Source organism: Fringilla coelebs (genome assembly GCF_963513975.1).
Source record: "Fringilla coelebs genome assembly, chromosome: 5".
Taxonomy (NCBI): Eukaryota; Metazoa; Chordata; class Aves; order Passeriformes; family Fringillidae; genus Fringilla; species Fringilla coelebs.
Window position 1 is genome coordinate 51,446,273 of NC_140033.1, and position 27,799 is coordinate 51,474,071.

Here is a 27,799-nt window from a genome sequence, read left to right on the forward strand (position 1 = left end):
ACTACATTTCTATACCCATGTCTTGTGCAGTCAGCTTCCTTGGATGACTTCTCCCTCAAGCAACTCTCTGTCAGATTTAAGACATGTTTGCCCAAAGCAAACCTGTATGTCTGAAGAACTGCAGAGCTGAGGATGTCCCAAGGACTGGTGTGTCCAGCCTAGCATTATATGGAAATATCAGAGTATGAAACAATGTAAAAGTAGCATCCTAAGCTTCTTACCTCCATATACTAACCAAGAACAATGGTCCTGTTGTGATCATCCCAGAATCTTCCTCTAGGCTAAAGAAATATTCATGCAGGAAAAGCTGTCTCAATGCAGGTGCTGGCCTGAGTCCCTGGGCTATTGTGCAGAATCAGGTCCCCTTAGCTTTAGATAATTATGATCCCTATATTCCAGATAATCATTGAGTAAGGACAATTCACATTCCAGAAACTGCACTAATGAGTGACCTGCACCTAATTCAGAAACTTTAGTGTGATCACTTTTTCTTCTTTTAGGTAAGCTCAAGGTCCTTGAGTGTGTGTGTGGCTACAATGCAGTCATCTGAAGTTGCATGAGGTGAACACCACAACGGATTTGTGTTGATTTTAATCAGTTAGGTGTTTTAGCTCTTTGCTGGAGCTGAAGTTTAGCCCTGTATCTGACTCAGGGTCCTTCGGGTGACTGATAAGATGACAGGGATGAAGATGATAGAGAATTCAGATCCAAGCAGGCATGAGGAAAGGGCTTGTGGAAGACCTATAAGAGTACAAATACAGTACACACAGTGCAGACATTAGTGGAAGCAGGATTGGACCCTGAATAAGCAGGGGAGAGAAAAGCACCATATGTTGGAAGAGGATGAGTATTATGTAAATAACAGGGATAGAGACACTTTGTAAATGGGCAGGCTGATCTCATTATTTATCTACAATTAAACTAAACTGTGGGGTCATATCATCCTATTAGACCTAGCAGATTAAACTCAGGCTGTCTCTTTTTGTTATTGTTTCTGGGGGAGTTTTGGAGCTTTCTTAATTTAGGTCAAAAACTGAGAGGCTTCCTCATAAGCATTTTAATTAACCAGCTGAAGAATTCTCTTGCCCCCAGAGACTTGCAGTACCAAATCCAGAGCTCGGACTGTAATATTTCAGCTCAGATTGTGTTTGTTCCCCTTTATTCAAGTCAAAAACACAGACAGCAAATCAACCCCCCTCCCCCCCATTTGACTACTTGGAAAAAAAAAGTATCTTGAAAATTTGATTTTTGACCTAAACATGTTCTTTGCAGCAGCCCAGTACATGAAGACCAGAATGTATGAGAAAAGTGACCAAAACCTGCAGAGAAAAGCACTTTTGGCTGGCCCTTAGGCCTACGTACACTTCATCCCCGGGCATCTTTCCTGCCCCCAGCCATCGATGCAATAGGATCATCCAATGTCTCATGGCTGAGTAAAATCCCAGGAAATCCTTTCACAGGGCTGCTTGGTGCACTGTCCTGCTGGGGAGAGGCTCTTGGTTGAAGGGTTGGGTTTCCACGGAGTGTGCTGCTCCTCAGGGAGATGAGGAGCTCCTTTCTGGTCCTTGGTGCCTCTTGCCCTCATCCACTGGGCTGTGGCAACTCCTGGCACCTCTCCTCCAGCATGGTGACATGGCACCACTGCCACCCATCATCCCAGCTGGTTTATTTGAGGAGAGGAACCGCACACCTCCACGGAGGACACGAGGAGAAAGGCATCCCCAAAGGCCCCCCTGCCCCGTGTCCTCTATGAGGAGCTGGCACAGATACTGCTCCTTTCCAACTTGCGGGGTAGCAGCGAGCTGTAAGGGGGCAGGACATTGAAGAGCAAGTATGGCTTTGGGACGGGCAGCAGCTCCACGTGGTGGGGAGCGAAGGAGAGCGTGCTGGGCAGCCAGGCAGTTGTCAGCTGGCCTTGCAGTGGTGAGTAGTATCCCACGGCAGGACAGGAAGCAGAGAGCTTTCTTGGCATCAAGCTAGGAGCCTTTCAAGAATAAAAGCGTAGTCTCAGGTGAATCAATATGGACTTCTACTTAGATGAAATTTACAATCAACCTTATTTGTTTCCCTGGTGATCAGTAATTAAGAAGGAAAGTTTAGAAAAACAGACTTCCCAAAACCCAGTGGTGTGTTGTCACCCAGGACACAAACCAAAACACTCTTTTTTCCAGCCATGAAAAACTGCTGTCAGGGAAAGGGCCTGTGTGGCAGCCTAAAAAATAACACTCCTGGACTGCTAAAGCATAGGTAAAGGTACCGGTCAGCCTAACCAAGGCTGGATGTTGTAAAGAGATTCTGTCTCTAAATGAACACGCCTTTGTGGCTGCAAATGTCTTAGGTCCTCCTCTTCAGGAAATTTCTGATTATAAAGACATTCTGAATCAAAGTATGATTTACAGGGAAGTGATTTAGAAGCAAAATGGGGAAGGACCACCCTACAAGAGACACCTCACAGAATTTTTATGAAACAGGTTTAATTCTATGAAGAAATATGTTATTTGATCAGTGGATTGATGGTGAGATTTTTGGTCATCACATTGCCAGATGTGTCTTTTCCAGCGCTCCTCTGGGATAGTCCCATGGCATTACTGGTGAAGTGATTACCTGGTGAAGGATAGCTGGCTCTCCCTCACTGGCTTTGACACAAAGTGTCCAATACTCACTGTGATATCTGACTTGGGAGCAGGAATGAAATCAACTTCTGTCAGATACTGAAGGCCACCGAAGTTGCTGAACTTTTCATGTTTCCTCCACTTTGCTCGCTGATTCTGGAACCAGATCTGGATAAAGGCAAGAAAGAAAAGGTACAGAAATTAACAGAATATGAAGGAGGAACTTCTCACAGCCAACTACTTTCCCTAAACTCTGAGGATCAGAAAACATTGACCTCCAGCTCAGCAGAACCAGGGGCTGAATCTAAAGTAAACCACTGGGTTTGACAGAGCACTTTTCACACTTTACATAGCATATGGGATCTCTGGATCATGATACCTTGTTTTCTACTCTAGCTCACAGAAGAAATAGGATCCCCCTGTTCAAGGAAAGACAGTATTGCAGGTTTTCCAGGGCTCTCTGGGGAGAGCAGATCCTTCTGTGGACAAAGCTGTGCAGTGGTCAATGCATACAGCATTCTGTTTTCCCTAGAAGGTGTGACATCTCATGAGAGAGCTCTTCCACCCTGTTTCCAAGTGAACAGACTGAGAAAAGACCCACCTAGATGTTTTGCTGGGCTGCAATAAAAGTGTGTCACCAGTGGAGATGTAATAACAGGTTCTACCTATGTTTAGCTGGTAGCATTTGGAAATTCACATAAGGTACCTCAGTGAAAGACCCAAGGGGATCACTCAGCAATCTGAGTATGCTGTCAGCCATCTCATTTGCACTGGAAAGCAGACAACTAATTTTCTCTGGGGAGTTCCTTTCATCTGTCAGCTGATTTGACCAGTCTGCCTTCTGGCAGAGGCATAAATGTATTTTTTGTGCAGCTGCAGTTGTGCATCTTGCTGCACTACTGTGAAAAGCTGAAGCCCCCTTCAATTGTAGTTTGTAGCTTGCTAAGGGACTTGCTGTTTCAATGTAAGCAAGTGGTTCACATGAACACAAAGTGTTGGTTATTGAAGACAGGTGCTGCTGGATGTAAATACATATGTATTTTAAGCCAAATAATGAGCAGCTCAGTTATTTCTGCATCTCTCACACAAGAGGTAATGGGAATGTCAGGAGCCCTTTGCTATATTGCTGATAGTTAGCTGCTATATTGCTGATAGTTAGAAGTATCTGGGGTTACTGAGAGGACAGTTTTGTTTATCTGGGTTTGCATGTGTCTGGAAACTGCTTAGTCTGTACGAACCTTTCCATTCCCCTTCTACCATGCAGTAGTTATATGGCAAAACAGCACCATTTAACACTCACAAAGTGACAGAGGGCAAAGGGGGCACTCCAGCCAACATTCAGTCTCTGAAGTGCTCCTTCTAAGATCTGCACATGGGATAAAGTTCTCACTTCATGGACTTACTTTATTTAACTAAAGGCAAAGATTTTAACACTTCTCAGACCAAACTGCTCTTTTTTCCCCCAACCAGCTCTCCAGCACCCTTATGTCTAAAATGATTTCTCCATACACAGCATGAGTTCTTAATTTAATTGTGTTTTAAACCTATTCCTCATGCTCTGTCTACCTTTATCAACCAAATACACGGAATCATAGACTGGTCTCAGTTGGAATGAATCTTTTAAAGAAGATCTACTTCCAATGCTTCTGCTGTGGGCAGGGGCATATTTCACTAGACCAGGCTGCTCAAAGCCCCATCCAGCCTGACTTTGGACAATTCCAGTAATGGGACACCCACAATTTCTCTGGGCAATCTGCTCCAGTGTCTTGGCAATCTCACCATAAAGAAATTCTTCCTCATACACAAAGTAAATCTACCTTCTTTCAGTTTAAAACTGTCACTAATAAATCTCACCATAAAAAGATGAGTTTGGCAGTGTCTATTTTCATGAACTACTGCTGATAAGCATTAAATATGTTATCTTTTCTTTAACTTTCCATTAACAAAATATACAGTTCTTTTCACAGTTTTTGCCAAAAATCAATGTTTGTCTGACAGGCCAGTCATTATCTGGTTGTCCCGTTTACCCTTTAAATACTGACACATTAGATTTCTTCAAGGCCCCTGGAATGGAATGTCTCTCATGCTCTAGAGCTGATTAAATATCAACACTGATGACCTAAACTACTTCTCAAGCAGCTTTTTCAGAACTACTGGAGGTAAGTTACTTAGGTGTGTAGATTAAAAATCTACACATCTAAGTAGCAGCTGTCTGTAGCAGCTGCTGTTCAACATTATCCTTTTAGAAAGTGTTACCTGACATATTTCCAAGGATAGAGCAGAAATTATGACTGAACATCTTTGCCATTTATGCATTATCTTTGACAGTCCTACTGTTTCTACAAAGTAACAGATCAATATAATTGATCACTTTGGGGGGATTTTTTTTTTTGTTCTTAATTGACTTTTATTGGTATTTTTAATCCTTAATTTTTCTGTCCAAAGCTTTGGCCTGCACCCTCCTGCTTTGCTTATTTATTTTTTATCATTTCTTGTTTCTCATGTTTACTCATACAGGATTCTTAATTTTTTCTGTGTAACACATGCAGTTGTACAGTTTCATCTATCCATTTAAGCTGTTTCACAGCAATCATAACTTTTTTTCTGGGCTGGAGGACACAAGATTTTTCACAGTTATGAAGGGTTTAATTTGGTTACCAAATGGTTGTTCGCTTCCTTTTTCCATAGTTAAGTTATATTTCTGAGGTGATTTAACTTACACAAAGGTTTTAGCTTTGTGAAAACTATTTCAAAGTAGCAAGAGCACATGCAAATTCTCTGTGTGCTGTTTGATTTGTGTGACAAATTCAGTCAATTGAAACTATAACTTGTAACTTGAACCTAAATTACTGCTAATTTTTAGTTCTGTGGCTGATTTCCCTTTATCAGCCAGGATGAGGTCAAAGACAGAATTGCCTGTGTCATGTATAACACTGTCTGAATTGGGATTTGCCATCTGCACTTCATACATGAGGGACTTTTTACTTCTTTCATTTACATCCCAGGTTGATGTTTCCTGCAATAACTAATTTTTATTTTTCCCCATTCAGACTATAAACAAATTTTTTTTAACAGAAAAATACCTTATTCTCTCATGTGATTCGTTGTTCTGTGGAAAACACTGACTGGCAGCTCAGCTTGTCTTTTTTGCTGTTGGAAATGCATTGTTGGAGTACTGGTATTGCTAATGGGCATATTGTGGCAATGCAGGTCTAGTTCTCCCTGCCACCTAATGATGAAGCAATATTATCATGGCTAGTCAATAGTCCCAGGCATGTCATAGTCAATAAACAGCTCTGTGTTGAACTTTGATTGTTAGAGAGGGATATATGCAAAGAAGTACACCAATGGTTATTGCATTGCAGCAAGTGCAGAAACTGCCTCATGGAAAAATCATCACTATAGTGCCTGGTAGGCAACACCAAATGCCAATACAGAGTGGTATGTATATTTTAATGTAGCAGATTTCCTATGCAGTAAGAATTTGGGGTCAATTTTTAGCTCAGTCAGCAACATTATATTACAACTGGAAGAAACCGTATTAGTTTCTGTGCACTGAAATTATAGCCAGGGCATTTATAGCCTGTCCTATCGAAATACAGAACTCTGAGAAGCACTTCCATTTTGGCAACTATTTTCACGTGTTTTGAGGCCCTGTGGAAGATGAATGTGGATTACAGTTTGTACTGGATGAATATTAACCTATAAATGGTTGATAAATGATCAATAAATATTTTCATAAATGGCTGCTCTGTTGCTACAGAGTCCAACAGGTTACTCATAACCATCTGTAACTCCTATTTGCTATGCATTTAGTATGCTTAGAGCTTCTGTTAACCCTTTGATTAATTCCATGTGGTTAGTCACAGCTGGGCAAAAAATACTTCTTTCCCTATTTGTAAAAAGAGATCAGTGACAGTGGACTCATCTGTAGGGTAAGAGAGAGGTCACGTATCTCATTAGTACTGCCACCCAGGCATAAACTATTAAGAATGCACTCCAAAAAATGGATGAATTGCAGTGAACACAGCCTTTTGGAGACACACTGTACCTGAACTCTGGCTTCTGGGAGGTTTATCTTTGCTGCCAGTTGATTGCGAATATGGACATCCGGATAGTGAGTCACTTGGAAAATTTTCTCCAGTTCCTGGAGCTGCTCAGCTGTGAACGTTGTCCGGATTCTTCGTTTCCCTTTCCTCTCAGCTGTGAAAAACAAGGAAAGATGTATTGCTTTTTACAGGAAAAGGCTACAGGACCACAAGAAGATTCAGAGATGCAGCAATTTCTGTAAATTGCTCCGCAGTTGGGATGGCACCTACAACTCCTTCTAGACATGTACTTATCATAGGTGATTGGGTCCTGACATTCTCTAGCAGACAGAGTGAATGCACTCCTTCATCAATAAAGGAATGAGTCAAAAGTGTCCATTTGTACTGCTAATTCCATGGATCCACTGCATGTCAACAACTACAAACGCCTATATATTTTAACTACACTAGCCCTGCAATGAGTTTGTCACCTAAGTCCTCCAGTGGTGGACCAACCACTGACCCCTGACTGACTGCTGGTCTCTTCCCATACTGTTCCTACAGCAGCAGGGATAGGCAGCAGTTTAACTCTGCTGTTGCAAAGAAAAGGTATTTTCCTGACATTGTGGTGTGGGGGCTTTCTAAACAAGCTTTACCTAAAGAACTTAAGAATAAGGCCATAAAGCCCATGCAGAAGTTTAGGTGCTGTGAATTCCAATGCTCCATTGCTTCACCTGCTGCAGTGTGATCACAAAAAGTACTTCCCTAAACACTCCTATAGTGTTTTGAAAAGGCTCTCCTACACCAGGATATTTTATTTAGATCATGAACTCTCTATAGAACTTGATGTAAGTTAGAATGAGTTCTCAGTTGCTCTGAAATGATGGTGAAGGTCTTGCAAGGAAGAGGAAGAAGCAGCTGCAAAAATGTGGAGTTCAGCCTCATTCCAAAGCTGGAATCTTCTCTGATGCACAAATGGAGTATCTTCCAGATGACACTGAGTGACCAGCACAAAAAAGCCATACCCCAGCATTATGAACCACAAGGTTTTTTCTACTGAGCTTGGAAAGCTGCATCTGATGGGTGCATAAAAATTCTAATATTATTTTACTGACTGTGATGAGCTTGCTACTCAGTGACCTGAAGTAATTCTCAATGAAACCATGTTGTTAGAAAAAATTGCTGTTCTGTATGGCTGCTTTTGGTCTTCCACGGTCTGATGACAACTAACAATTCATACTATATAACTAGAGGCATACTCTTTCTAATGGGAACAATTAACCAGACAAGATTAGCTTAGCCCCTCAAAGAGACTTGCTACCTTTCCCCCTCTTTTGTTCAGCCATTTAGCATCCTTTGGAGGGCTAACATAGTGAAAAGGTAACTAAACACCTATGCCAATATAAAGTGGGCTCTGTGCCAACCAGAAAATGACATTTTTCATTATGTAATCAAAACCTCATTGTGACTCCGTTGACACAGAAAATAAGGATTAAAATATTCTGTTCATCAGCTTGGTAAGAAGGAGCCTGGACACGATACCATTGTGAATATTTCATCTTTTCTAAACCTTTTGGGGACTTTGAAAGGAAACCAGACATGCAAGAATAACTGAGGAGTGTCATTTATCATGACTGTCAATACTACCATGTCTCAGAAACAGCCGAATAAAGCTGATGTCCAACACAGTTAAATCCGTATCATTAGACTTTCCACCAGCCTATCAAAGTACTACTCATTAAATTGCAGCACTGGCTTCAGTCTCAAGAGGAAAATGTTATTTCCACTGAATCTTGCTGGCACTACGGGGGCAGAGATCTGAAATGAGAATTATTTGTGTGTGTTTATGCTGAAGGTATAAAGGGCACCATCTCCTAAGAAGCCCAGATTACATTTACTTGAACCTTCTCAAAAGATTACTGCAAAGGGGGTTTATGGCTATATGCAAGAAAAATGAAATATCAGTGCTGACAGTAGAAATCTTAGGACACTACATCCCCTGTAGATAAGACAGGGTTCCCAGTTCATAATGCTGTTTCTTGTTTGGAAGATTTTCACCTCCCTTTTTATATATGGCTTACTATATTCTGTCCTGCTGGCACCTGAGAAATGTCCAGGACTAGAGAACATGGCTTCAGAGAGACACATGAGTTTCTGGTGTCTCATACCAGCTTCTTGGATATGAAAATGACTCTTATAACTTGGTGATGAGCAAAAGAAACTCCCACTCAGTCCACTCTAAATCCTACACATTTTTCCTTCTGGAAAGGTGAACCGTATTATAGACAAGACTGTTATGTAAGGGGAAGATCTGCACAGTGCTGAGAAGCATCAATCCTACTGAAACCAGACTTTGCAAAGCTGAAACTCATCAGATTGAACTAAATACAGTTACACAAGGTCAGTTATGGGCCAGTAGAGACTGAAGGACAAAATTTGATTTTGACTATATATGAAATTAAATTGCTAATAAAATAGACTCCTGTGAACTAATCAAGACTTTTGCCAGCAGGGAATATAGAAAACTGTATTTTTTTTCAATAAGTAATCAGTCATTCTATTTTTAATTTTTCTAAAAACTATTAAGAAATGCAAAAAATCTGTGACTCTATGTTAACATTTTCTCTTGCAAGATGAAACTTTCTCTGACTGTAGTTTTGATAGTTCCCTTTGCCTTGGGACCTCAGCTTAGAGATCCCATAGCAAACAACAGCATTCAGAATTACAGTCTAATAAAGAATGTGGGTGGAAGATGTAAGACTAGGAAGTGTTGGAAGTGTAACTTTGGCTTTTCAAATGTGGCTCTAGAGTCTCTGGGGAAATAAGACTCTGTCTGAGTTTCCTGAGCTATTTTTTATGTAAAAGCTGGGGATATTCAAGTGTGCTTTTATGCTCTGTGAAAGTCATTTGCAGGTTAGCTGGCTGTTGAAACCAAGCCTGAAAATACGAGGCAGCTAAACGTGTCAGCATTTTCAGATGCTTAGAGATACAGCTGTCTATACATTGCCTTACTGTTGACATTGGAAGGGCCAGATTCTCCATGCTGATAAAGCAGGATAGCTCCTTTAAATTCGGTATCAGGCTCATTTGTCCTTTGCAGATCTGCTTTATTATTAGGTCAGACTTGAAGCAAGTTGGAACATATGAACTTTGTAGAAATAGAGATTCTTCTTGAAGGTGCACAGTGGAAGGATGAGATCAATGACTACAAGTTGCAGCAAGGGAAATTCTGGTTACATAATAGGTAAAAAATGTTTTCATAATGAGGGTAGTCTGATGTGGGCCTGGAGAGGCTGTGAAGTTTCAGTCCTTGTAGATACTCTAAACTTGACTGGTCAAAAGCCTAAGCCACCTGATTTTAAATCTGGCCCTGCTTAGATTTCAGGTTGGACAAAGGTCTCCAGAGGTCTCTCACAACTTATTTGGTTATGTAATCTCTGACCTCCAAATAACCATATGAAGTAAAGCCTCCCCATCATTCCTTCCCTAAAAATTAAGGTAGCTTACGGCATTAAGGCCTTAAACTAAGTGCAGCTCAAAGCACCTGATTTGCAATTGCTTATATACACAGTTTTAGCTTAGCATATTGCAGCTTATTTCCACTGTCCAGTATAACACAGTTTCCAAGAAACTTGAGGTATGAGAAAATCAATACTGATAATTACTCATAAAAGTTTGTTAACATTTGCAGTTTGTAAAGTAAAAGCCGCACAGCTGCAATAATGCTGTGCTTGGGGCAAATTTCTTCTGGACTACATTCTGTAGTAGGCAAACAGCCTGTGGTACACCTTGCACTCCTGTTTCTTAGCTGCATATCTGAACCAGCTAGAAAAATGCTGTCTTGGGGAGATCTCTGCAACTGTACCCCCCCTTTGCACTTACCCCAGTAGCAGCTAGGACTGAATCAAGCCTACTTTGGCCATACACTGGAGGGACAAGGAATTCAAAGAGAAGGGCTAGAAATCAGTATTTGCCTTGAAGTAGGTAACCCAGGGAGATGAAAACTGGTAGGATCAGTTTATCTTGCTGCAATCTTCTTTGTCATTTCTGGACAGACACCCTCTCACAGTATGCGACAGACAGATCCAAAGATTCTGTATCTTCTTTGACAAGGGGAAAGCAGTTACATAAGCAAGCAAGTGGCTTTAGCTATGTATCCTCAGAAATATATTTTTCTCTGTGTAACAAAGTTGACTGTATCATTTTTTCTCAGAAAGAAACTCAGGTGTGTTGAAAAAGATCCTCATTATATCTGGTAAAGTTCTGTTTCATCCTTTTTTGCCTTTTTCAGAGAAGTTCCTATCTCTCTCTCTCTCTCTTCTTTGTAATTCAGATATGTGGCTCCCCCAGCCAGTTCCTTCTCATGGCTTTTCTGAGTGTTGTTTTCGTGTGGAGAGATTCTGCTCATGGCAGACAGCCCCATAGCAAAAACCTCCAGTTATTACAGAGTGCTGATGGCATCAGGACAAAACCTGCCTATCTGTATAAAGGGATGTGCCCATGGCAGTGCCTCTCCTAGTTAAAGAGGTGGCTCATGGCTTTCAAAAGAGCTTGTGCTGCATTATTTAGGCATGAGTATTGCAGGGTGGCTAATCTTTATTAAAGTGTTTTTTCAGCCTACGAAGGACTGGCATAGCCAGTGAGACTGATCCTAATTGGATGGGTACAACGTGCTCCAGATAGAGCCTCCTGCTAGTGAAACACAGCATTTAGCATCCAGCTGCTGCCTGTTCAGGCATTGCCAAAGTTAATTCAGAGAAGCACAACTTGAACTTTTAAAGTTTGACCTCCTCCCTTCAGTCCAAAACTCCTTCACATAGAGTTGCTTCTACCCTGGCACTGAGTACGGTGCCTAATCACCTGACATCAAGACTGAAAGGCAGAGATGTACAGACTTCAAGGAGTGTGATCCAAAAATACCAGGCTAGAAACCTGTTTAAGCAGGCTGTACAGTGGTGGTCAGGGGAGTTTCTTAAGTCTGCTTGTCAGAGGAGTTGGCAAGGAGTAGACAGCAGGTATGAAACCATTCATGCAGACAGTTTGTTCTGGAGGATCGTGCTCACCATCAACCTTGAGCCCCTGGTGAATTTAACCTTTCCTGTCTGCCAGAAAAGTGATGACAGTGTTTACAAATGCTGCTGCCTGAAATGATGGTGTGCATAGCTCTGGCACAGCCAGTGGTCAGCACAGTATCTGAAGGATGAAGCAAACCATCAGATCTGTACCTAGGCCAAAGGGCCTGCACCTTCATGAACTCCTTCAGGCCCATGTGGATTTGGGGCAGATGCATGTGTAGGCTCCCCATGCAGCTAAATCTCAAGCTTGACACTTGACACATTCATTTCAGTAAATGTTTACCATAGTCAAACCTCACCTTAAAAGCAGTGGCCAGCTTAAGCCAATAATGGTTCTAACCAAAGAAATCAAGTTCCCCACCACTCTATGGTCCAAAGCCCTTGTGAGAAACCAGCCATTTGCAACAGGGAGAAAGCTGAGTTTATTGCAGGTAGCACAGACAGCCTGCTTTTTTCTTTATTCCCGTTCTCTGTGATTATTTGTACCTGCAAACATCTAGACACCAATCAGAAATGTTTATTTGCGTCCCTGCCTCTGCTATTTCCCCTTAAGCATAAAGGACTTGCTAAAACAGTAGGAAAAAGACCGGCCCTCAATTTCAAAGAACAGTAATAAACAGTATCATATCCCAGGGCTTTAATAAAAAGTTCTAGGACAATTTTGGAGAAGCCAATAAATACTCATTAAGACCTTTGAAATAAACTAATCATGATGTGTCATCAGCTGTACAAGTGGTCACACCATACAGATTCGACTAGAAGGAACAAATTAACCTCTGGGTCCTGTGTAATGTACCCTCTGGATCCAAAATTCCCTGGAAAGAAGGGACTGCTTGAGGAAAGCATTGAATCTTACCATTTGCTTTAAATAAATAAAACTCCAAACCCAAAACCCATGAAGAAACAACACAAAAGGAATTTTTGATAGTCCCCAGCTGCTGACAGCTTTGCTTTATTCAGTGCTTACTTGTACCAGTGAGACTTCTATGTGAACGGAGTTTGAAGGGTGAGAGTAAAGGATTCAGGTTTTCATTTAATATCCAGGGTGTAGTCAGTCTTCAAAGAGGGAGAAAACAAGGAGTCAGCCTTCAACAATACCTCAAGTAAACCCACTAAAACAAGGTCAATGGTCTGGGGCATTTCCAAGTGTATAGAGAGGAACACTGCACTTTAGAGACACAGGGCTGCAGGGACTATTCACACAAATAAACAAAAGGCTGGTAACACAGCTAATGGCAGCCAAATTATATATATGAGCATTCCTTTTTTTTCCCCTCTTGCTTTTCCTTTTCATTTAAAATTGTTTTCTTTTGTTCTGCAGGACAATGAGATGCTTGTGCCCTTTCTCACAGTCCCATTGGTGTAGTCTGGGCAGCTGATATTTATCTGGGATTGTAATTGCACAGTGCTTCGTTGTCTCTTGGGTGTTTCAGAAATGCATTAAGGTAAGTCAGCATACTGGGGAAAAGACTGTTCCATGAGAGATAAACCATGCTGTTTCACAGATATGACCATATCGCCCACAAATAAACAGTACAAGTGAATTTATGACTTCAGAGAAAACATAAACATTGAGCTCAGGATGTCTGCAACTGGCATCAGTACAGAGGGAACATGACTTATACTGGACCTCCTTCAGAACTGAGATTATCTCTATACTTTCTGTTGTCTTTATGAAAATTGCCACCAGAATTCATCAATATGCCTTGGGATCACAGATGCTATCATAACAATAAAACAATTAGATTAATAAAAAGATCCCTGAGCTCACAGTCAATAATGTGCAGAAGATTTTTGCTATGGAAATATTTGGGTGATGTTGACTCATTAGGGCAGCCGCCTCTCCAGCAAATAATGAAGACATGAGCTGCAGGAAAGAACATGAACCTCTAAACCACATGTGGCTCACAGCCTCAACCCCTCAATTTCTAGGGAATTAGGGGCCAGCTCTGTTTATTGAAGCATGATCTATGCAGTCTTTGAATAACTGCCCAGAGTAGAAATCCCACGGGACCAGACATCCACCTGTGTCTGAAGGTGATGGTGCTACCTGGCTTCTCCAAGGCAGCAGCTGCTCCTTTGCTTGAGCAGAAGACTGGAACCATTATCTGTGTGCAATGCAGGGCACACTCCTGCACTGCCTTTGGAGGCAGTTACAGGGCACACCTGCCCCATGTATACAATCAGACCCAGCAGGTGTAAAAGACTCATTGCAAAATGATTGACTAGGAGGATCCAAACCAGGCTGGGATCTTGTACTTTGCAATCTCCACCAGGAGCTGCTGCAGGCAGGCAGGTCAGGCAGGCATGGGGGTGTGTTATCCTCTCAGGCTCCACTGCTCCACTCTTCTGAACTGGCAAGCTGAGTCCCAGGGAGGTCAGAGCAGAGAGAAGTAAAGGAAAGTGGGAGCTCAGGATTTGGGTGTTTACATAGACAGGTGCTGAGAGGGTGACCAACAGCCACAGGAGTTTTCCCTGCTTGCTCTGGTGTTTTGAACACCTTGGCAGCAATGGTGGTTGCACATGACAAAGGGCTGCAATGACTCATCTCACAGAAGCTGGCCCAAACAGAGTCTGTACCTGCAACTTCAAAGTAAGGCCTTCTTTCAAATATCTCCTTCTAAAACTAATTTTATCAAAGCTGTTTCTCCTTCTAAAATGGGTTTTATCAGTGCTGCTTTCCAAGAATCCAGGTTTTCTGAAAAGGCTCTGCTGAGATTTCCATGCAGACGGAGGCCACAGGTGAAGGCATACAGCATTCAGAATGAAGGCACCCAAATTCAAATAAGGGTTTAGCAAAACTAAATGCCAGTGTCAGCGTGTCTCTAGCCTATGAGGCCTCTTCTTTTTTTGCTTACAATGCAGCCTCCAAGTTCAAAGTACAAGAGGCATTGCTTCCTGCAAGTGGTTTGTGATAAGGGTATAAATCTATTTAGCATAAATGACACTGCATTTCTAAACCGCTTAGCAGCAGAAGCCATTTTGTGGGGAAGAAAAAAATTTTAGGGAATTGTTACAGTTTCCTGGAAATAAGCTCCAAATCCCATACTCAGGGTCACAGTTGGGATGCTCTTGTTATCTCAGACCACATACCCATGAAGGACGCTGTTGTCAAAGCCTCCTCCTCACCTTTCTCCTCCCAGACAAAATAGCCCCAAAGCCCAGCTCTCCTGCCTCCAAGGTGATTGTACAGCACACCTGACTTCTTCTATTCCCTGATGACTAAACAGATGTGTGTGTCTAGATAGAGCCCAGGGCCTGTCCTCACAAACCATCAAGAGATGTGTTCTAAGACAGAGAGGAGAGGGAATGCCCCGCTAAGGGCTTCTGATGTCTTTTCACATCAGAAAGGTCTCCTGCTGCTGAGGTTGGTGATATTCCTCTGAGTGTTTACAGGCATTTTTGGTGTGGGTGTGAGGGAGGTCCTGGAGACACATCCATGGATCCACTATGGGCATTTGGGACTGCCAAGGTGCCTTGTCAGAGGACCTGTAACTGACCTGCAGCTGTCATGCCAAAAGCATGTCTGAAGCCCCCCACAGTTGACAGGTGCATAAACAGAAGTTAATTTGCTATCAGCTGGACTACAGACTGCTTCCAGGGATGATGCAGTCTACCCTTCCTGCAGGTGTTGTTGCTGACTTTGTCTGAGAAAGGTGATACCTGCCACAGCCAGAGGCAGGAGAAAAAGAACTGCCAGCTCTTCCCCTGTAATGTAAAGTGGAAAAAGGAGGCTGAAACTTGAGATACAGGAAAGTATTTTAAACCTAGGCCTCCAGCTCTCTGCTAGGAACGACAAAGTGTATGAACAGGATCCGAAACATCATTGTTTGCACCCTACAGGGAGAACATCATTCCAGTGCTTTAGGATTCTCCTTCCTTCTCCAGCCAGTTTCTATCAAAGGCTTGGCAACTGCAGGAACCAGTAGTCTAGAAAATGGCAAATCATTAAACCTCTGCTTGGCTTCAAAACCTCACTGTGACCAGGGAACAGAGGGATTTTGTTTAAAATGCCTTTAAAATACAAGCTGTCATCAGAGGGGGCTGCTCATGTTGGCTCTGTTTTGTGCAGATAATTGATGCTTCCTCCCCTGCTTTACTGATGAGGCTGGTACCCACCATGGTGCTGGTCAATGAGGCTAAGTGCCAAGTCAGGATAGCCACCTCCCAGCTATGGTGTGAGCCTCCTGGCTGGAGACTGCCTCATATAGAGAATATGTGAATATTCTACTTTTATACTCAGAGGCAACTCTGAGAGGCAGATGCATACAGCCCTGGCTTTTCTATGAGGAGGCCACGTGATTTAGCCCTGCTGTCAAGAGCTGTGTGCAGCTTACAGGGCAGAGGAAAGCTAAATTTCCAGTTATCTTACAAGGCTTCTCCCTGCATCAAGACTGATGGCTGTCTCGTGCAGGAGGAGGAGGTGACAGCAGCTTGTCACAAGACTCCTGTACACCATGGCAGCAGTGGCAGAAACAAGGATTTTCTTTCAAATGTATTTCACAGAAAGTGTTGCTTCTCCTGCCAGCTTGCAGAGTATGGAGCAAGGATGATGTGTGAATCTCAGGAAAGCCAGCTGAGTAACCCCACATCTGCCATCTTCAATGGACTTAAATGAAATGCCTTCTTTTCCCTGGAGTAAATAATAACAAACCATGCAAAAAAACCTTTCTGCTGCTGCTGAAAACCTGTTTTCTGGAGTGTAGTATGAATGTCTGTATTTACTTTTCCTCAAACACAAATAACTTAGAGAAATTTCTGTCACATGCTGCTAATTAATTGCCGTCTATCTGTTAGGAACTTCTCTTGTTCAGGTACCATGTATCCTGCTTAGCCTAAAGTCTCTGTGCAACATATTGGAAAAGGATATTTGTATTGCCCAATGCTTTCGCTCGGAGATAGACCACTATTTACCAATGCTCACAACTAACTAAATTAGCAGATTCACCAACAGGGCCAGCATTGAAAATTGTGCCTGACACATCCTGCCAGATCTATTGCCTGTCGCCAGTTTGCCTGTGTGCATGCTGATGACCTCTTCATCACCTCTGCAGTGGGTACAAGGTGTACAGAATAATTGAGCTGACTCAGCTTATTCACCTGCCTCTCTCCCCACATTGTGCAATGCACATTTTCCAGGAAATGGGCGTTGCACAACCCTGACAGTGAGGCTCAGAACGTGGCAACTCTTCACACCCCAAGCAGGAGGGCAAAAAACACCCAAAGCAGTCCCTACCACCAACATTGGTAGAGTTGGTAAGACTGAACTGGAACTTTAGCTCAAATAGTGGCTCTTCAGTCTTCTGATGGCAAGAATGCAGAACTGTCTCTGTGACTCACCCAAGAGCTACAGCCATCTGCTGTGACTCAGACAATAGAAACACTCCTGTCGGTTGCTTGGTATCACCATGTACATAATTGTAAGATAACATCTGTGTTTTGGGGCATTGAAGGGGAAAGTCTGGATATAGAGGCACTCACCATGAAGTGGATGGTCCACTGGAAAACCACATAGCTGATCTTCCTCATGTTTTCTTTTGCCTTCCAGACGTTCACGTCCTGTGTCCTCACCCAGGAAGGACACTGGGTTGGCAATAGGTCTTCTGCAGTGAGCTGCCTGCACTCTCCTTGCTTTGGCCATGGGTGCAGCACACGTGGTGGGAAGAAGCATTTTGGCTGAAGGTAAGTCACAGTCAGACTGACTCTGGCTGTTGGAATCTGCAAAGGACACAGCACAAGCCAGCTTTGAATAAAGCAGCCACCCTTCAGTACACCTTCCAGTTTGTGTGAAAAAAGTGGTCTGGATATTGTACCAGTCAAACCTGAAAATATTTAAAATGCCCCTAATCCTTCTGTGCTGTACTTCAATGCCAAGGTTAGCCCATGCTGCAGACACAGGATCTCGGTGAATTTGACCCCCAAATCTTGCCTGTTTTCTGCTTCCTTTCACCTTAAAACTTTCAATGGTCCTTATAAAAAGATTTTTTAAAAAGTACTGTAAAAAATAAGGAGACATAACCAAAAGATCAAGAAATCTCAGCTTCCCTGTCATATCCAAGTTAATGGCTGCCTTTTTGGAAGAACTTGGAAGCAAAGTGGATATTGAGCTGCTCTGAAAATCTGTCAAAAAGACTGCCATGGAATTTGCTGGATGCCAAATGCTTTTAAAAGTCTGGTCCTTTCTTAAAAGTCCCTGCAGGTGCATCTACCCTATAGGAAAATGGGCCAGTGAATAGGCTAAAAGTCAGTGTCTTCCCCAATTCAGGTCCCTCCGTCCTTGTTTCTCCATCTGGGCTGCCTGCTCCTCTGATTTAGGCACTGGACAATTCTAAAGGCAGCCCTGCCCAGGCTGTCAACATTTCCTCTCTGTCTTTGTAACAAGTGATGCTGGTGATATCTAGAAAGGTACTGACAGCCAACTCATCTTTGTGAAATCACCTGCACACTCTTGTTGACAGGACAAACAGGAGACGCGTGTGCTGGCCTATTTTCACTAAGTGCAGCTGTAGCATTAACTTAGATTTGAGCATGGACATTATAAACAAACCCTACAGTAACCTCAGCAGCAACCACTGATGTCATGTGCTAGGACACCTGACCTCAACTGCTGAGGAAACTGGCCCCAGAAGCCACAATCTTTCTTCAGCCATGGTGTTGCCTTATTACTAACACCATTACCTCAGGTGTCTAGTAGGGGCACCACAAAGATCTTCCAGATGACTTCTCTGCCCTCATGAATGTAGTATGAGTTCTTACTCCTCCTTATGAATGTAAGCAGACCTTGCAGAGCCATGCTGGGAAGCCCCGAGGTTTACGGCAGTGGGCTGTCTGTGCCTGCTGGCATCCCAAGAGAGTTACACCAAATACCCCACTTTTCTATATTACAGCCTTGCCATAAACCCTGATGCTGAATGTTTGATGAGCTGCCTTCGGTGGTTGCAATCATGGCTCAGTTGTCTCTCCAGAGACAAGACATCTGTGTCTGTGCTGCTTTAACAGCAAACTCAGAATTTGCTCTAGTTCTCCTCCCCACCTGGATTTCTTTGCTTGGAAAGCCAGAGTAAAAGGCAACGCATAAACATAAGGTGTCCATTGTGGAATTTAGGTTTCATGGTTTGAATGGCCTGGGAGCAAATATGACAGTACAGGTTTGTCTGCTATTATTGCCAAAGAACATTAAAATCCTAATCTAATAATGGACTGCATTCCTTAGCAGTCTCTCCCATCTGGGCCCTGAAGCTTGCTGCACCTGTGGGTGGTCCCCTCTCCCTTCTCATATCTAAATGGCAGCAGGCATGAACCGCTACAGGCTGTACTGGAAGACACTCCACTTTTTAAAATACATTTTACATATATATATATATACACACATACACATATAATATATATTTGTTGTCATGTCTGGCATTGGCAAAATACCTAACTTCTTAAACTTGTTAGAGATTTATTTTCTCAAACAAACAAGTTCTATTTGAAAGCAGCTTTGGAGCAATGATAATCATAACATCTGGAGACAAAGTACCTAATTCTGATTCTGCCCTCACTAAGAGCTCTCACTATAGGAATTTTATAGAGGGTTAACACTTACATGAAAAAAAGCAAAGTTATAAGAGCTCCAAAAATTAGCCAAAGCCTAATTTCAATAAAGAATAATTGTTCAAATGTTATGTATTTAAAATATCACCAATCTGAGTAACCTTCTAAACACAATTACATGTGTACAGTCACGTGGACCTTAAAAACCTGGCCCACCTTTGTGTTTGAGGCACACTGTGCAAAATGGAACTCATTTTATTCCTTTAGTATCAACTAACTTTGAGCTTTCTGGAGAGAAAACAGGTGAGGTATTGAATAATATTTGTGGGGTAAAGGAGAAGGATAGACCTGGGAATAGTCACCAGCATGAGGCAGGGGTTAAATAACAGATGATCAGAGGATGTCAGTACTGGCATAGGTTCCTAGCCCAGGATTTCTATCTTAGTCTCCCATCCCTAAATTAAGGACTAGCTGCACTCCTTTGCTAGATGTGATGCTGTGAAAATTCATATGTTACAAAAGTGATGATGCTTATATCCTACAGTACTGAAAAATGTAAGGGTACCCAAGCAAGGTGCTCTTATGAGGAGTGATTAAAGCTTTTTAAGAATGACATTAGCATTTCCTAAAATATAGAAGACTTTTCACATGTCTTTATTCTTTTTATACAACTTTCCTCCCCAGTATTTTTCCTGAGATGCTCACATACCCCAGTGATGTGCACAAGTTATGTACAAGCACAGATAGAGAAATTACAGACTGAAGTAGAAAGAACAGGGAGGAAATGGAAGACAGTCCCAGGCAGATTGGAAAATGCCAATGTCTGTGAACTGCTGAAAAGGAGTGGGAGGATCTGTTGTTTGAGATCAAAGATGTATGAACCTCGAAGTATGAACCTCTGAATTAATCAAGGAGTTTTTCTGGAGGATAAGATTGAAGGCAGAATTTAATAATACTGAGTTTATAGCACATAGCTGAGAGTTAGGAGCCCCAATCCTGTTTGCATTGCAACCTTCTCTGATGTTTGTTGTTCTGACCAAGTAAAAAGCCTGCCTGAAGTGGTTGCTCTTTAGGTCAGCTTGAATTTTTTTGGTACACATTCATGTGACTCCAGCAGGGAGCTCTGAAAAACAGCTATAAACTGACACGGGGCAAAAGCTTCCTCCAGTGGATGTAGTGTGTTGTTTTTTGGTTGTTTTTGTTTTGTTTTGTTTTGTTTTTTGGTTTTGTTTTTTCTCCCAGAGAAGGCAATGACATTTCAGCCTAGCACAACATGAGATACTTGTTACTGTCATGCACAGAAAATTACTTTGACTTGTTGCTCAAAATGGTCTTTTTGTCTTTTTGTCTTGACTTTCAGTTGCATAGGAAAGGATGGACAATTTCAGGGAAGATAGTAGGGTTTCACTTTGAAAGCAGAGGTTATTTCAGATGACCTAAGTTCCATTTAAGCCTTGTTGTGTAATCACTGGAGAGAGACAGACCTGAGGAGGCACAAGGTTTATGATTTTAGGATCTTACTAAAGCTGTGAACAGGGAAGAGTCCATCACTGAGAAATTGAAGCATATTTGTATTGTGGTTTTTTTTCTATTTCTTCTACATATTTTTCTTTCCTTCCTATTTTTTTGTTTTCCAGGTTTATTGGTTTTCCTTGCAATAGGTGGGATGAATTGGTCTTACTGGCCAGATGGTATCTGTTCAGTTAGATTCCTTCAGTTTATTTCTCTTTAGTGACAGAGATGGGTGGAGTGCTGCTAAAGGTGAACAATCACCATATTGACAATTGTGTGTGAAGTGGTGGTTGTATTCCTATTAATTTGCATATCCTGAACATGATGGAGCATAACACAGGCAGAATGACGAAATTACCATATCTGTTACAGCTTTCACAATTAATTTCCCAGGTGTAACACTCTCATTCCAAGCTTTCCCTGACTTGATAAAGGATCTCTTGTTGGTGAAACCTCACTGGCAGAAACCAGGAGAGTAATGAACAATCACTTCAGATGCAATTTCAAGTACATTAAAATCAGGTTCCAAGGAATTTCAGAACAATTTTTTTTTTCTGAAATAGGCCTGATATTCTTCTGTGTTTTAAACTATAGATTTGGCACAAAGGAAGAGATCACCACTCACTGGGTGTTTAATTGTGTTCCTTGCAAAGTCCATGGTTACCCTTTCTAAGCATTGTGACTAAAGGTTGAGAGGAAAAGCACAGACACATACTAAAATGTCTTCTTGTCCATTATTTTTTTTTAAATTTGGTAAGAGTCTTTCCATGATTTCAAGAGCTTCAATAACTGCAGCTCCAGGTCCTCTAGCTGTTGTGTTTGTGCAGCGAACTCCCCTATGACTAACACTGCAACTGGAAAGCCAAATGCTTCAGAGAACACTGCACATTCCTTATTCCAAGTCCCACTAGAATTACAAACACAAATGAATTTAGGAGTCAGGCCCAGAGATCTTCCCGTACATGACCAAGCCCCACCATTCTGTGACAGGCTTGCACTGCACATCACAACATCCTTTTTGTCAAGACTCAGAATAATTTGTTAGAAGCAACTTCTAGAAGTCATCTGGTCCAGCACCCATGGGTTTTCTTGGGAATCTTGGTTTGCACCCCTCATTTAGAATCATAGGCTGGAAAAAACCTTGAAAATCATCGAGTCCAAACATTAGACCACCAAGTCCAACCATTTCTGACATTCTGCATCTTCCCTCCCCTGGTCCTACCCATCTCCTCAGCTCATAAGTAGATTTAGACTTCAGGACAAGTGTGATCTTGGTACTGAGACTGTCTACGTCAGATGGTAATTTCTGGCCTCAGTATTTACCTTACAGCAGCCTATGTGGTGCCATATGAATCTTCCTGTCTCTCAAATGAATCATAGCTTTGGTCAGATAAGTACCACAGAGGATTGTGGGGAATGTTCTTAAAATCCTTAGTAAGATATAACTAACCCCTGGCCTGTAGTACTTCCTTCTTTGCTGCTGCTGAACTGTTACGAGAAAGCAGCTGGATTTGTGTGCCATCCTGGAATTTCCAGCAAGCTCCCTAGCTCATTTCAGTTCCCTGACCTTGGCCAGCACTGAGCCATACTAGATGTGGCTGATTATTTACACATTTTTTTTTAATGCCAATGTTATGTGGCATGAAGCTGAATGACTTAGATGGAACACAACAATTATCCCAAGATGTACAGCACAGGGTATTGCACTTCTGAAATAAATATAACTTATCTGAATAAATCACAGTTCTGCTCGGAAAGCAAAGGGTAATTAATTTAGATACCACAGTCTTAGGTAAGAAACAAATAGTGAAAAATTTTGTTTTCCATTTTTTTTTTTTTTAATTCCTTGGTCAATTGCAAAAACAAAGTACAACAACATTTTGGAAGATTTCTACAGCTTTCCTGTTCTCCCATTTCCAGCAACAATTAAATGAATCTTTGCATATATATATATATACACACACACACATATACTGTTTTTATTAATTAATATTCTACCTTCCCTTAAGTTTATGAATCCAGCCTTGCTTTCTAGCAGGGGAGAGAAGGGTCACTATATTCTCTTGCTACAGCTACAGTCTCTCTCTGGTGTGAAGGTGGTGAAGAAAACCCAAAGGCAAGGCCTGATGGTTCTGCCTGCATTGCTTTCAAGATGGAAAAGTGACTGTATGCTCAGGAGGAGCAGGGTGGGGTGAGGCTGCACTGGCGGGGCAGTAGTGCAGTCCCAGGAACCCACCGCATCCTGCATGCAGGCTTGTCAGACCCTCGTGCTTGCAGTGGCCAAGACACACTTAGCTAAGACACACAGTGAAACTGGGCCTCAACATTTGGATTGTGAAAAAGACTTAATAGAAAAAGGTCCTGTCTGCGTTCCCAGAGAACACTCTCATGCTGCTGAAATGCAGTTCTGTGGCCCATGTTGTGAACAAGCGCTGACTGAATTTTCAGTGGTGTTATTTGTCTCTCTTTGGATCCAGTGGCACAAAGTGACTGCCATGGGCCCTTGGGAAAGGACTTTCAGCTCACAAAACCACACTGCCAGAGCTCACAGCAACATTTCTCCCTCTTCACAACCCTTGGCATATGGGCCCTACTGCACCAGCAGCAGCATCAGCCACGTCCTTGTCCACCTCTACAAACTACCAAGTTCTTTCAGGACTGGTTGTCCAGTTCCCGTTGGCAAAAGCAGTTTAAGGAAACCTCCAAATGCTTCAGTCCTCCAGTGGCAAAACAAGCAAGCAACACTTGCCAATGCATTCAGTAACCTCGTTTTATCTTTGGAACAGCTTTTTCTTTGAGCAGATGACCTGGACAGGTCCCCCCAAACCCCAGTTTTCCTATGGTTCTGGGAAAAACCAGCAAAATTTATCTCTCTTTCCCAAACACAAGTTTCCATGGAAAGCTGCAGTTACTGGCACAAAGGCAGCAGTAGTATGTTCAACCCCAGCGCTGCGAGGTGAGTGGTGGGTTGACTGCCACACAGTGAGGAGACAAGTCATCCTGTGTCACAGATGAACAAAAAGAAGTCCAAATCTTGTGCAAAGCATGACTAAGAGTCAGTGTTAGGGTGCTTGAGTCCAAGCCCAGTAACTAATGTTACAGTAGTGAGTAGTTAGCCTCGCCATTAGGTCTTGTTTGCTTTCTATGCAAATGGTTTCTTGGACTGACAGGCTTTTGGCAAAAGACTCTCTCCCTTACTAATGGGTGGCTCATCCAGGGTCCTGGAAAATGGGGTCCTGATTCATGAAAGTATCGCTCTATATTACAAAAAATAAAGTGTAGCATTAAGCTTTATTGAACGCAGTTGAGTGACAGGTGAGTGAAAATTTTGTGCCAAAAAGATAGGTCATTTTTTGTTTAAGTGGACCTGCTTGTATACATATCTGTTTTTTATGGAAAATGCAGATTGAAAAAGATAAATAACTACTTAATCCAGAAATGCTGGACGTTGTTCTTTGTTTAATGAAAGAAGGAGGCAATTTCTGTGGGAGTAAAAGTTCACTCAAGGCCAGAGTAACTAAACTGTGAAAACTGAAGTCAAAAAGTCTAATGCACTTGCTGGTTTGCTAAGATCAAAGTCATGCAAATTTTTTCCTAGCTGTTTTTATTTAGTTGATGAAAGAAGCTACTGTCCATGATGATAAAAAGAAATTATTAAACATATATGCTTTCTCTTTTCTTATTCCAGCAACTGGGTTCTAACACTCCGGTAGCTACCATTACCCTTACAGATCATTTCTCCTGCTTGAGGGTGAGTGGTCAAATTTATCAGAAAAGGATGCTGATATAAGATTTGGCTGTAATTCCAGACAATAGTTCAACTCCTGGTATAAGTGAAACTCAAAAAATTTTGTTAAGTTGCAGCAGTCTCAGGCTCACTTCTTGAGTCTGAATACCTGTCCTTACGGAACATATTTATTTGTCTTTTCCCCCCCTACCAGATAACAAGAGTATTGTTTTTTAAAAGGAAAGATGCTGTATTTTTTACAATAAGCACTCCTCACTGAAAAGACCTACCTGAAATAACTTTTTAGGTTGCATACTCACCTCTCCAATGACATTGAGGCTTTACAATGTACCAAACCCCAGAGTCCAATCTACTTAGAGGTTGAAAGCAAATTATTTTTAAAATATCATTTCTGCGTGTATAATGAAAGATTTTGTACCTGATAAGGGAAATCTCAAATTCCTATAAAAGTTAAAGAATTAAAATTCTAGATGACTGAGCCTGACAGCCTTCAGGATCAAAAAGAAAGGAGCATTTATTTTCATTCAGTTTTATGACTGGTACTTACCGAAGGCCACCGGTGACCCTGCTTTTAGGGACGGAGGTGTCTCAGCATAGCTACTCCTGTTCCTGGTTTCACTGTTCGGGACAGTGCTGCCAGACGGTTTCTTTAAGATTTCCTCAATGGAAAAGGACAGGCTGGGCTTCCTCTGTCCAGCACACACCCGGGGGTCCGTCATATTCCTGCCACAGCGGCCGTGGGACACGGCGTGCTGCGGCGCTGCCCTGGGTCCCGGAGCAGCCCGCGGGACACGCGGCTGGGATGGTGCGTGTCCCTCCCCACCCATGCCCGGGTCACCCGCGGCAGCCTGGGAGGAGAAAAAGGCCACCCGCAAGTCAGCACACACGCCTGCTCCTCGCTGCTGATCACCTGCACTGCCTCAGTCTGGGGAAGGCAGTGGCAGAAGGGGGGGGTGAAAGTCTTACCAACCCCACCCACTGCTAAGCGTTCCCCCTGCCTCTCTCCGTGTTTACGGAGCTCTGAACATCGTATGGCCGCTCCAGGAGGAGGTGTGCTCCTTGCAGAGCCAGGAGAAAAATGCCCTGGGAAGGGTTGCCTCTTGTTGGTAAATCCTCTTTGTGGGATAGTTATCTTCCTTTTCTGCTTTCGGGCTGAAACCTGCAAAAAGCCCACTGGATCTGTACCATTATGGAGTTAAGAAAATAATTGGCAGGACAAATGCTTGACCTTCGGGCCGTTTACTAGCAAGAGAGACAACCTGTAAACTTCTCTCGCATACAGGGAGGTGTCACATATGAAAAGCTTCCTCACCAGCAGTTCCCAGGTTTTCCTTCAGCCATCCCTCCTAGCTGTCAACTTTGGCTCAGATTCTCTTTTCTTCCATTGTGAAAACCCTTTGAACTTTCCAAGCAGGTGCTTTTCAACATCATCCCATCTTATCAGTCACAAGAGAAAAAGAGATGGCCCTTGCAACACGTGTAGGAATAGGAATTAGTGTCTTCTACCCCCCACCTATACTTGTAAAGAGAAAACATGATTTTCTTTCCATCCTAAGCTATGAGGCAAGCTAGCTTGATAATCATCCTACCAGTTGCTTAAGCCTCCCAATTAAGCATCTAGCACAGCGGGAGATTCCCCGGTTAATGAGGGTGAATACCTGTGATTCCTCTCCTGAGCCACTTCTATCTTCTTGTTAATTTTTATTTTGGGAAGAATGTGATTAGATACACTCCTGTTTCTTCTCTCTCCCTCCCCCCAGCGGCATTTCTTGCCTTCTTCTGGGATTGCCCCTCACCTTTTAAATTGCTATGGTCATTTCTCCCTTTCCTGCTGGTTCTTCTCTGTGCCTTCCTTATCAGGCTCTTATAATTGTATTGGCAGTCCCTGCCTTATTTGTCCAGCGAACTGACAATTCTTGAGCTGATATCCCATCATATGACCTTTTCATGGAGTGGAGACCAAAATTACTGTGTAACCAAGGGGCAATAAACCACACCTGATAAGATGAAAGGCTTTCGGCTTTTTCCAGATTCTAGATACTGGAAAAACAGTGGGGGCTGATGAGAAAAAGAACAATGGAAGAGGTTCAAAATGATGCAGCCAGTTGTGATAAAGAACATTTAATTATCTGATTTTATGAATCAAACTTCTCCCCAGGTGACAGGATAGACCAGTGAGCGTCTTTCACACTGACAACACTGGCTGTCCAGTTCCAGTTGGCAAAAGCAGCTTAAGGAAACCTCCAAATGCTCCAGTCCTCCAATAGTACCAGCGGCAAAACAGGCAAGTAACTCATGGTGTAGAGTGGGAAGTGTTTTCATTTGTTCCCTTCATATTCCCCTGCTGTTTCTTGTGCCTTCCTGGCCATGTGATGAGGTGGCAGCTGTTGCGTGGGTGCAGAAGTTCTTGTTGCCCTCTCCATTAAGCAGGGAACATCCTCCTGTTTCAATGCCTGCACTGGAGGAATGTCCCTCTAGCCAAGCTTTGTCCTCTCCAGCTTTGCTGCCGGAGTCCGTAATCCCGGCTGGGCACACAGAGAGGGATGTGTCCTGCTTCTTTGCTCAGGCAGAATGAGAGAGTGGGTAACTTATGGGCTGAGAACAGGTGAGCCTGCTGTCTGTATGCAGAGAGAAGGGAAAGAAAGGTGCTCTGAATCCATATCCTGGATTAAAACTGCCTATTTAATAAGAGGGTTTCCCTTTTTTACTTGTGATTCCTGATTCAAAACCCATGAAAAAGCACAAGGAGCAACCTAGTACATTCTTTTACAAACACTCTATTTCCCCTACTCTGTTTGCCTGAGGCATTAAGAAGGGAGCCACTTTTCTTGCTTTCTGGCTTCCTATACAGCAATGGCTTCAAATCTTACTTCCCAGATGCCTCAAGCTGAGAGTCCTTGATCAGCCTTCATTGTATTAATTTAGTGTACATTACATTGTTGAATTCTCTGATGTTTACTGTGCTACCTTTTACCTGTAAGTTTCAGGCACAGGAAAATCAGATCTAAGGATATTTGTGTTTTAAGCCTTCCCTGCTGTCCATTTTTCTAAAGGATCTATATAGGTGCAGGAGTGAAGCCTATGGATTTGTCTGTTTCAGTTATTAAATGAAGCAAGGCTACATTTTCCTTTGCAATGGAAAACTTTAGCTTTTGTTTGTCATTAAAACCTAGGTGTTCATATCTTGCTGCAGGGGCAGGAGGAGGAGGAAGAGAAGGATTTCACAGGAAAGTCTGATAGATCCCAGTACTGCTCATAAGAGGATCCCTATATTTGGATAAAATAGCT

At 42.5% G+C, this 27,799-nt stretch overlaps 1 protein-coding gene across 1 annotated transcript; it reads right to left on the bottom strand.

Annotated features, from left to right (window-relative positions):
- Positions 1 to 1,747: 1,747 nt before the first annotated feature.
- On the bottom strand, positions 1,748 to 25,230 carry ISX (intestine specific homeobox; the record flags this gene model as incomplete). Its single annotated transcript, XM_084205451.1, has 5 exons — positions 1,748 to 1,984; positions 2,664 to 2,780; positions 6,664 to 6,815; positions 17,197 to 17,433; positions 25,059 to 25,230. 5 exons carry the CDS (start codon positions 25,228 to 25,230, stop codon positions 1,748 to 1,750), a joined length of 915 nt encoding a protein of 304 aa, XP_084061577.1.
- Between the last annotated feature and the right edge of the window lie 2,569 nt (positions 25,231 to 27,799).